The 12,141-nt window shown below is 32.7% G+C and overlaps 1 protein-coding gene across 1 annotated transcript in view; it reads right to left on the bottom strand.

Annotated features, from left to right (window-relative positions):
- Positions 1–12,141, bottom strand: part of NBEA (neurobeachin) — a 370,152-nt gene that overhangs the window by 298,338 nt on the left and 59,673 nt on the right. Inside the window, exons 11-20 of the mRNA XM_081951245.1 lie at positions 11,764–11,872; positions 10,321–10,473; positions 9,287–9,455; positions 8,663–8,742; positions 6,337–6,399; positions 6,099–6,196; positions 3,941–4,033; positions 3,148–3,256; positions 1,908–1,989; positions 31–154 (exon numbers count right to left, since the gene is read on the bottom strand). Of these exons, the coding sequence (XP_081807371.1) occupies positions 31–154; positions 1,908–1,989; positions 3,148–3,256; positions 3,941–4,033; positions 6,099–6,196; positions 6,337–6,399; positions 8,663–8,742; positions 9,287–9,455; positions 10,321–10,473; positions 11,764–11,872 (1,080 nt within the window). The remainder of the gene's footprint in view (positions 1–30; positions 155–1,907; positions 1,990–3,147; positions 3,257–3,940; positions 4,034–6,098; positions 6,197–6,336; positions 6,400–8,662; positions 8,743–9,286; positions 9,456–10,320; positions 10,474–11,763; positions 11,873–12,141) is intronic.

Genomic DNA, 12,141 nt, shown 5'->3' with positions numbered 1-12,141 from the left:
CATAACTGAATGAGACAATTCTTTACATACCTTCTATTTTCACGGCTATTACTGAAAAGCTTGATCATATCTGATAAAAATAAACGCCGAACCTCCATGAGTTCTGTACTTGGTGCAGAATTCTTTAATAATGTGGCCACCACTTTCAGGATCACTTTAAAAGAGCAAATATATAATGTACTTACACTTATTTTAATCATTGAAACACTGCAAACATGGTGTTATTTATTATAATTATATTAGCAGTGATTTTTAAATTTTTTAAAAAAACACCTTCTTTAAAGGAACAGAGTAGAAAAAGTTACAGTATATCAAGTATAATTAATTTATTTTATGTCCAATTCACAGGGCAACAAACAATATCACAATAATTAAAATCAGAAAAACACAGAAACAATTATGAAGTATACATATAGGCAACTGAAAAATATTATTAATAAATACGTAAACATTAACAGTGCAATCAGGTAACAGGGCCCCTAACACATTCAGGATCTCAGGCTTGGGCACATAGCCATAGAATTTTTAAAGGCTTATGAAAGTCTAATAGAGTTGGGCCATCCTACAAAAATGCTCTCCATCCAACATCCCTTGCTTGATGGGACCTGTAGCATCCGTAATCAGCTAAACCAAACTGGATGGATAGAAACTATTAAGAGAAGATGGTCTCTTAGGTAACCTGGTCCAAAGTTATGTAGGGGTTTCAGTATGACAACCAACATCTTGAATTGCACCTGGAAACACCTGACAATCAATGCAACTCCCACAGTAATGATGTTATATGTGCCATATAACTAGCATCATAAACTACCCATTAAGCTGTTTTTTGCACCGATTGATCTTTCTGAATGTTCTTCAAGGGCAAGCCGCATGTAGAGCATGTTGCAGTAATCCTAACAATTGGTAATAAAGCAGGAGTGACTATAAGCAAAGCCACCTGGTCCAGGAATGGGTACAAATGGCACATAAACTCTCCTAGCCATGGCTGCTACCTGCTCTTCAAGCAGGTATGTGAACTTAAGAGAATTGCCAGACTGTACACTAGGGCAATATTTCCCCATCCAGTACCAAAGATAGAAGAACTTTGTTCCCAGATGGACAAAATACTCAAAGCCACTACATTTTGTTTGGATTGTGTCAGAACCTATTGTGCCCCATCCAGAACCATATAACTTCCAGACTCTTCTTTACTTTGACTTATATCAGTCATAGTTCAAAGTTCATAGAAATCTCTGCATCGTGTGTTGGTTTATTCTTTCCTTCCATCGTTTGTCCACCTCTGAATAAAAGGCAATATTGTACAGCAGGGGTGTCCAAACTTGGGAACTTTAAGACTTGTGGACTTCAACTCCCAGAATTCCCCAGCCAGCCATGCAACACACGATGCAGAGATTTGGACACCCCTGTTGTACAGTATCAGCATATATCAATAAAAGGAAGAATCTTCCTCTTGTCTGTGTAATCTTGCTCTTTTTTGTGCTTTCGCAAACCTCTTGAAAGTGTTTACTTGAGGTGAAGAGATACAGAAAACAAAAACAAACAAAGGAGAAATCCTCAGCTACAGTACAAAAGTTTCCTGCTTTTGCAAAATAAGAAAAGCAGGGTTATGGTAGCTCTGCTTCTTTTGTATATGGGTTGTAATGTCACAACACATACCAAAGAAGCAGGGCTTTCATTGTGACACTGCTATTCTTCTTTCTTTCTGCTCCCCCTTGCCCTCTCTCCACCCATGAATGCCAATACAGACTAGTTTCCATCTTACATTCAATCAACAGCAATTCTGGAGCCAAAAAATACTTTGTAATATGATAGAAGCTGTGAATTGTCAATACTGTGGTCATTTGAGCTGGTAAAAAGTCTGAAATTTATTACAACCATTTCTCAAAATTAAAAAGATAAGTTCTTACTTGGATTTTGAATTTTCACAGTAGAATCTGGTTCTGGATGTGGTTTATGAACAACCTGTGTGCAGACTTGTTCAGTCAAGATCTATAACAGAAAAATAACTCCATTCACTCCACTCTTGGGTTTCCCCCCCCCCAAAAAAAATTATTGAAATAGCAGTAGCACTTAGACTTATATACCGCCTTACAGCCCTCTCTAAATGGTTTATAGAGTCATCATATTGCCTCCAACAATTTGGGTCCACAGTTTACCCACCTCGGAAAGATGGAAGGCTGAGCCCAGTTAGATTTGAACTGCCAAATTGCAGTCAGCCGGCAAGTAGCCTGCAGTACTGCATCTAACCACTGTACCACCACAGCTCATCCCAAAGATACTGTCTTCAGTACTGTATGTCATATACTGATAGTCTTATTCATTATGCCATATTTAAAGTAAAGTTACTATTCATTAATTATATTTCTACTTCTTATTTTTGTCCCATTTTATTTCCCCAGTAAATGATACATGCATGCATAAATTGCACAATATGTATTTTAACATATTTTCCTCCCAACTCATACAATGCTTAACTTTTTATTATTATTTCAAATTATGCCCCATCTTTGTTAGCCTTGCAAAAAAAATTCTCTCAGAACATACATTTTAAGATGGATTCTAAAACATAACCATATTTCAATTGCTTATACCCATTTAGCAGGTACAACTGAATTGTTCTACCATCATTATTAAATTCATGATATTATGAATTTAAGCAAGAAGTAGTGCAACCCTTCTGTTTTGGACGTGGAAAAACCATTCTAAGTATTCTAGAAATGGTCTGAAATGGGCCAGGATAACCTCAGAATAAATTGTTTCAAATATGCCAGAATTGGTTCAACCTAGCCAATCCTAGGGTTGATCTACTTTCACAAGCCTCAGAATGGCTCAAAAACTGAGATATCTATGTTGCTTCTTTCAGGATCAAAACGTTCAAAAGGCATGCTAGTCATTATATTTATAAAACAAAATCACAGAATAATAAGGAATAGTCCATTACTTTAAAAATGTTATACATTGAAAACAACCACAGAGAAAAGGTTTTATTTGTGCCACAATGTAATATTAATGTAAATTAATGATTAATAGAAATAAACAAACATTTTAATGGTGATAATCAACAGATTGAATCTGCTAATTAATGAAAAAACCTTTTAAAACAATATTTTCACAAAGGGTATTTCAATAGAGATTAATATAATATACCTCATACAGTGTGTTGTACGTTGTAATCGTCAAAGTATTGGTATGTAACATCAACCTCTCTCCAAGAAGAGTAAACAGACTATGTGTATGCATGATTTCAACTTTTCGCCTGAAGGACAAAAGTATGGAATGCACAAAAATTTAAGCAGATTTCCGTGACAAAAGATAAAAATTAATACTCTGAAGAATCTTTCAATCTTGTGAGATTCCAATTACACATGATACAGTATATTTTATGCATATATTTTAAACATATATATTGAAATGATATATTGTGATGAAAAATTGTGATCACATCTTTTGGAAATAAATGAAATAAATAGGACTCATAAAATAATCAATTAATTAATTTTTATTAATTAAATTTTTATGCCATCCATCTCACTGATACAGAGACTCTTGGTGGCTTACAATATAATAAAAGATTTTAAAAAGGCAATACAAAACAATTAAAGAGAATTAGGTAGAAATCTAAAAGTAAAAGGATGAGCAACATGTGGGTGGGGCTGTCTCTACCCCGTTAACCTTAGTCAAATTACTAACTAAGAAGAAATAAATATTCTAATTTGGAGAAACTAGGTATAATAATTTAATAATGCTCATTGAAAGCAATGGGACAAATTAAGCATAACAATCCTGATTTCAATGGATACCTCAAAGTATGAACAAATCTAGCTCCAGTTTTCTGCAATCTGTTTAATAAGCAAAAAGGAAAAAATAAAAAGGCAATTATGTAACTAAACAAGTAAGAGGGTTTGAAATATCATATTAGAAACTGGAACACATTACTTACTTATGACCCAGATGTTTGAGAAAATATCCTAGCACCTTCAGAGCCTGAACCCAGATACTTTCACTTTTTGAAGCTAATAGTTTATAAATTACCCTGTGAAAGGAAGAAATATAAGAGAGTGTAAGCAAACCTCCTTAAAACAGTAAAACAAAATCAAGCTATTCTGCTTGTTCTGCTCATATTCAAAGTGCTGCTTTTGGGGTATGTATGCTTTAAATTTGCGGAATATCTTCATCTCTGTCTGCTAATTCCAAACCATTTAATATTTACATGAAATTACCAAATGAAAAAATTGGAGGCTACATTATTATCCAACTAATAATGGATGCAACTATTCCCCTTTTTATCTGAACCAGATGACGTACTAGTAGACTAGTGCCTGGACACAGTAATACGGGCAATATGAAGCCTTTGGACACCAATATGACCTGAATATGCACTTTTACCGCAAGTCCACATAGAAGCCTGAAAATGGCTGACTGCTTCAGTGCATCACAGAGAGTGGCAGGGTTCATACTAGGATGAAGTCTGAAACAGTTTTTCCAAATTGTCTTCAAAATATATACAATCACTGCTTTGAAGTCACATGAGTTCCACAGAAATATATAACAGAAAAAAGAAGTATGAATGACCAAATCGATGACACAGAGATAGACTAGAGGTGGTACAAGGAACTCAGATGATCTCAATTGGCAAGTTTAAGTCGATAATAAATTGATATTTTATGATTGACCATGACCAAGCATTCATTTTGTGCATAGGCAAACTGCTTACCCATAAGCAACTTAAAACATCTCTCAAGATTATAAATATGCCCATTTGTTTTATTTCTATACCAGCAAGTGGTATGATGTTCAGTCTTGTCAAGGCAAAGGTATTATAATAGAGGACTGTCAAGATAACTGCAGATGACAGAATTCTTCTAAAACTGGTTCATTATCCCCCAAACTGGGAAATTGTTTTAGGGCAACCTTTTTCTACATCCCAAATCTGTACTGTTTGTTAAAACAAGCGGGATAAAGAAGATAGCTTTATTTAAATTTATAGAAGTTTGTATTAGTATGTGATACAAAAATTCCAGAGAACACAACCTACAATACATGCGTGGACAAATGCATTACTCCTACAAGGGTGATTTATTTGAGTTTTTAAAGCCTGCTTGTATTACTTTATACTCCTCCTATTCTCTCAACATAAACAGGCCTGAGAAGTGGATTGGGCTGAGTGAGTGGCCCAAAGTCACCCAGCTGACTTTCATGTCTAAGGTGGGACTACAACACATAGTCTCTTCTTTGAGGGTGACCAATCCATCTTTATGATTTGTTCATATAGAGAAAATGAACAAGGACCAAATTACAAAATAAATATATAATGAAAAATTAATGGGTTGTGATGGTGGTGAAGGATGAGAAAGCCATGGATGGTTTAATGAACAAAAACAATGTATAAATCAATGTGTAGATACAAATGGAGGAAGAAAGTACTACATGGTTTGTATGATAGAAAGGAATGCTGAACTGCAGCAAGTCTTGGTGATATAATCCAGGTTTATCACTTTTCTTTTCTTTGTTTGACTGACTACTTTTTATTCTTGTCCTGTGCTTTGCATAATGTTGCTTAGTCCTAAGGACAATAGTATGATGAAAATGTATGTATCAATATTGTATTCTTAATTTTAAAAAAATCTGCATTCGACAAGATCTAGCTAGTTCAACACCTATCTAAATACTATTTTCTGTAGCGTGTTTGTAATTTGTATACCATCTTTGATTCATTACAAAAAGAAAGTCCAGAGACATTGGGAGTAAGGCAGTGTATAAATTTAATACTCTGTTGTTGTTGTTGTTGTTGTTGTTGTTATGATTTTTTAAAATTTGAAATACATAAGCAGGTATGTTAAATATTCTGATCATTGAAATGTTTTGAAAAAGTTGACTTTGCAATTTATGTCAAAAACAAAATAAAGTAATAGAAAACAAGGGATTGTTTTTGTTTAAATACTGACGTCTCTTTCAATTTTGAATTGCATTTTCAATGTATTATAGCAACGTTAAATGCCAACATCCCTTCCCTTGTTCATAAGCATACTGTCATTGTCCGATTTATTCATCTACCAGAAAATGAGAGTTATGGAAATATTATTTGTACTTAATCTTACCGTATTCCATTTCTTTGATCAAAGGCAGGTATCATAGATGCTGGATGTTCAGACATTAAAGCCACTAGCAACTGAAGCACATCGTGAATATTTTCATCCTATGTAACACATTATAATGTTAGAGAAATATTTATTTTATGAACTTTTTAAATTAATATTTCATTATGTGTAAGGATTTATATTCAGGTTCTCAGCTTGAAAGATCCCAGAAAATCAATATCATATATTACCAGCTTACCTCATGCATAGTTAGTAAGTAATTCAGTATACTTTGTAGTTCATCTTCTTTTACTCCTCGATCCTACAGAAATTGATTTAATAAACCATTAAATTTTACATTTAAAAATTTTCAGTGTTTACATTTTAATAACTTAACTGTCATATTATAAATATTAAAATGAAATGTTTTTAGTACAAGATTGGTAGCCAAATTCCTGAATTATAATCACTGACTAAGGTGGTATTGATTGTAAGAATGTGAAAAAAAATAGAATTGAAATGAATAAACAACTTGAATAAGAATATCAGACCCTAAGATATACAGCTCCTGTTTAATAGCAGAATGAAGCTTCCAGATTTTTAATAAAAATTATACTAGGCACAAGTTTTATATATTTGCTTTCTTTACAATCAAATAATTTGATGTAGGTTCCAGAGAAATTAAAAATTAACTAAACTGCATTCTTCTACTATTTTCTTTTCAGATTCTTTGTAATTATGATGTCTTTTCGGGCTAGTGGTGTTTTTGTGGCCAAATGGTTTATTAAGGTTTTGGGGGCATATGAAAACAGTTGCAATTAAGCAGTCTGCATCTATGGGATCTAACTTTATAGTGTTGTTTTGCCCACAGTCAAGAGTTTACTTCATTTTTAAGAGTATGAAATTAAGCCTACAAATTGCACAATATAAAACTATTTAGCTGTTAAAGTTACATATAACAAAAAGGCAGGGCTATTTCACTGCTTGACTGCTTCAAATCACTTTATGTGAATTTCAGTTGACTACACATTTCACCAAAACAAAACATACATTCAACACAACTAGGATATCAGGAAAGAAATATTTAAGATTTTGGAATGACTTTCACACCCCCAGATTTAAATATTGTTGAAAATTTACAGCATCAACTCAAACATGCTGTGCATGCAATGAACCCTAAAAAGAATGATGTAGATTGGAATATTAAAAAGAATGATGTAGGTTGCAAAAAAAAGTATGGGAAAAATGTCCAAAAGAACTAACACAAATATTCTTAGCTGGTTACAGGAAATGTTTATTTCTGCAAAAGCAAGTGTCACAAAATATTGACTGGACGGACATCTAAACTTTTGTATATGTTACATTTGTTATTTTTTGTGTTTTGAATTTGAAAACAACATAAATACTAAATATGTGCTCAAATGTATATATTTTATATTATATAGAGCTATGTAAGTTATGTTCACTTAGAAATTGGTGGAAAGATACAATTTGACTGGAATACCTAAGCCTTGACATTCAAATCAACATATAGATATAGATAAAGTTCAATAATAGTATCAAATACAGCAGAATTCATTTTATATAGTTTCAAATGCATAACACAAACTTCATACTAATGAATATGAAATCTTTCTTTGATGAAGATGGCTGGAAAATCGAAAAAGTGTGTCTCTCTTCAGTAGGAACCAGGTTGGTACATACATCCTCTTGGCAGAATAAATATACCAGTTTCTACTGAGAAATTTAATGATGAAGAGAATCTGAAGCAACAATTAAATAAATTCTATATTAATCCACAACCACACTGGATAGAGATAGGCAAGTCTGGTAGCACCTCACTACTGACAGAAATAATATCCCCATTAATAAATAAGGACTACAGGTTTTTTTCCTTTTCTTCCTTGATTGCATATCAAGAAGTTAAAAGCATAGAGATTAAGTCTTTGCTATATTTTCTTAAAAATCATTGTTCAAAAACTTAGCAGCTGCACAGATGTGTGTAATGAGAATTCCAAATGATGTGATAAACTAGAGTTGAGAAGCATATTATTCAATATTAGGATCAATAATAGAATTAGTTGGGTTGTAGACATATAGTGTTTTAAGAATATTCTCTAAAAAAATGTGTAATGCCCTGAAGAATGATTCCAAGTGGTTTGCATAATAAAATACAAAAGCATCTCCCCCCCCAAAAAAAAGTTAGTGTATATAACAAAAAATCAGAATTAAGTTCATTAAGCCAAGACAGAAACAAACACACAAATAGAAAACACAGAAAAGTTCTAAATAGAATAATAAATAAGATCAAGTTTAGATTTAATTTCATTCTCTCAGAAAAAATAAGCAGTAAATGCTCCCACATGCCAGCTGCTATGGCAGGTCAAGAATACCTAAATGAGAAAAACAAGCTCTCATCGTAGAATTCATGCAGTTCACACCAATTTGTTGAGTTTTAGATTCCTGAACAGGGATCAAAGAACAAATTCATATATGTCATTTACAGACACCACAAAGAACAACACGAATCTGATTCCCTTTTTTCAGAACTGGCAATGCCCATTAATCTTTAAATCTTAAGTTACCTTCAAAATAAGCTGCTTCAAAAATAGAAGCATGAATGCTCTCAGAGATATGATTTCCTTCTGGGATGGTCGAGGACCTTCTGAAATAAATGAGAAAGAGTTGTATGATTTCAGCTTAGGCAGCAAATAAATAAATAAATAAATAAATAAATAAATAAATAAATACATACATACATACATACATACATACATACATACATACATACATACATACATCTAACCAACCAACCAACCAACCAACCAACATTTACTAGTTATATATTGGAAAAAATCTTGTATGCAGATAACTTTCAACTTTTAAATCAAGCTAACACTGTGTTTATTTATTGATTAAATAAATTAGGTTCATTTATTATTTTAAAGCATTTGTTTCATTTCATATTTTTCAATTGCAGAGGACTCTAAATTAAAATGTAGAGGACTATCTGTTAGAAAAGACATATGTATAGCAAAACAAGATCCTGGCCTATTAGAAGAAAATCCAATTGAATTCAACAGAATTTACTATCGTGTAGTAACTTTTTTTTCTTCAAAGTGCCCCACAAATAACTTGACACATTTATTTTGTGAACGTGCATTTTATAAGTATTCATATGAAAACAATACATTTTCTCTTATACTTACCCAAACCTTTAGGAGTAATTCCACTGCTATCTGCAGGATTAGCCACCCAGTAGTAATATTTTAGTGTGTGCATTAGTTGTAATACTGTTCCTACTCTACGTATTGTATTGTAGATAGTAGCAGTACCAATGAATTCAGCAGACAAGTAGGTATATAGTGATAATTGAACCTAAAGAACATCATGAAAACATATTATGTTAATTTATCCAAGTTTTAATTATAGATTTGATGATAAACAAATAATCAAGGTAAACAACATAATTAAAGGTTATCAATATTCATAACATAAACATGGTAGACCAGTATGAAATAATAAACTACATTACAATAAAATGAAAATTTTAAAAAGTGAGAAATGATGGGAAAATGCTATACAAGAACTGAGAACAAAATATACTGTAAGAATAGAACAATGTATTTGAAGAACATTTTATCCAGAAAATATTGTTACTAAATGTTTCAATAAACATATATATTCACTGTCACATGAAGTCGGAGTGAGGCCAAACTTATTTTATCCAGAGAGATTTCATATGAAAGGAAAATAAGATCTACTTCTAGTAACAGAAGGAACCAAAAGCTAAGATGCTCCAACTAATCTTAACAGTTGAGATAGGTGAGGTAGGAAAAATAGTCTAGTTTTTACATTTTCATGTTTACTTTCTGATTGTAGCTTTCAAGCAATTTCATTTTTGCCAGGATTGATAATAATAAAGTTATTATATATATACAGTAATACAGTAATTATAGTAGACATAGTAGAAAGAGATTATATATATATATATATATATATATATATATATATATATATATATATATATATATATATATATATATATATATATATATATATATATCCTTCTACTACTATGTCTACTATAATTACTGTATTAATAAATGCAGTTAATTATAAAACAAGAAAAATTACAAGATGCAAATAAAGCATTAAAAATACATTCGTTTTTATTAATTTAAAAATACAAATTTATTTTTACCACAACTAATACTGCAGTAAAAATGCATGGTTCACTGACCTTTGCAGGAGTATGAATCCAAATAGCAGGATTAAAAAGGATATGGTCGCACAATTGCTTTAATAGAGGTGCTCCATGAGAAAGCCCATCAAGGTATTTTGCAAAAGACAGAAACTGTTCCAGCACAGCTCTTGTTATGTGAACTCTAGATGACTGGAAAAATTAATGTTACATACCATTATGTTCAAGACAAAAAAATAACTGAAAAAGGATTGTTTTTATGAAACAGTTGATGTACAGCTGATAAATCAACTGCTAGACGTGTATAAACTGAAATATATTTATAACTATTTAAGAAATATGGGGAAATATTCAGAACAATTCTTTCAATTTGTCAGTAATAGTCATGTGATATGGAAGAAGGAAATAGGCAAGTCTTAGAATGAAGCCTTCCATAGGAATGTACTAGGGTAGTGTTGGCGAATCTTTTCAGCACGGAGTGCCAAAACCAGAACGTGCACACACGCATGTGGGAGAGCACCAGAAACCGGAAGAGCAGCTGCCCGGTGTGTGTGTGTGTGTGTGCACGCTAGCCAGCTGGTCTTCCGGTTTCCATCACGCATACTCACACAAAGACCAGCTGGCCGGCACACGCATGCACACTGGGCAGCGGCATTTATGGTTTCTGGCGCTCCTGCACACACAAAGACCAACTGGCCGGCACACATGTGCACCCTGGAACCTGAAAGACCAGCTGGCGACGGCACACATGCCCAGAGAGAGAGCTTTGCTTGCCACTTCTGACATGCATGCCATAGGTTCGCTATCATGGCACTAGGGAAACCTTTCTCTGTAGCTCCTTAAAGCATGTTCTTAAATTTGACCTGTTTTTCTATGGTTTCTCTGTCCACACACAAAATTTATTACTGGTTTGCTCAATTCTGGGGAAGTTATCCTAGAGATGAATAGAGACATAGAGAGATTCCCAATTCTCCTTTGCATAATTTCTCTAAGATTAGAAAGAATACTTATAGCTATTCCCTAATTTTAAAGCTAGTTTACAGAAAGTCCTTGATTTGCAACCACATTTGGAGCCAGAATTTTAGTCATAGGTCATTGCAGTAATAAGTCAAGGCACCCACATGACTGGACCTGATTTTTTACTGTTCTAATGGAATTTTTTAAGCAAAAAGCCCTGTGCTTAAAAATCATAGTTATTAAGCAAATCCCAAAGGGGCACTTTTGCCGGAAAAAAAATTGTTATATAAAAGTGGCTAAGGCACCAGATTAGAAACTGCAGAATCGGATATTTCAATAAACATGTATATACACTGTCACATGCCGTCAGAGTGAGGCCAACCCTCTTGAAAGAGTTTATGTTCCAGGGAGGAACGATATTAATACACGCTAGCATTAATGTTCAAATAGTACAACCATGAATTAAATCAAATACATTATATCAAAAAAAGTCAGATATGCATACAATATTACTTTTTCACTTACTTTTTCAAGAAGATAGCCAATCACTAGGAATCCTTTTCCACCCAGCATTTGTTCTTGCATGGCTACTGAACTCTTAAGGAGTTCCACCAAGAAAGCCAAAAGTGTAGCACTGCACATAAAATACAGATAAAAATTAGATATGAAATATTATTCGATATTATGGCTTTTTTAAACTTCATAATATTCAAATGAGAATAAAAATTATACTTTGTATATCAAGTGTTAAGCTTATTAATTAATTTTATAGATATTAAAATTGATAAGTGTGTCATATTTTAGGATATCAAAGCAAAGAGATTTATAAATTTAACTCCCAAATCGTTTCAAGATTATAAGCAGTGTTATTGATATATAAGAGTGTATGTACATAATGCAAAA

This window comes from Natrix helvetica (assembly GCF_964273705.1).
Source record: "Natrix helvetica genome assembly, chromosome: 4".
Lineage (NCBI taxonomy): Eukaryota > Metazoa > Chordata > Lepidosauria > Squamata > Natricidae > Natrix > Natrix helvetica.
The sequence above is the reverse complement of the archived record's forward strand: the minus strand, read 5'-3'. Positions and strand labels throughout refer to the sequence as shown.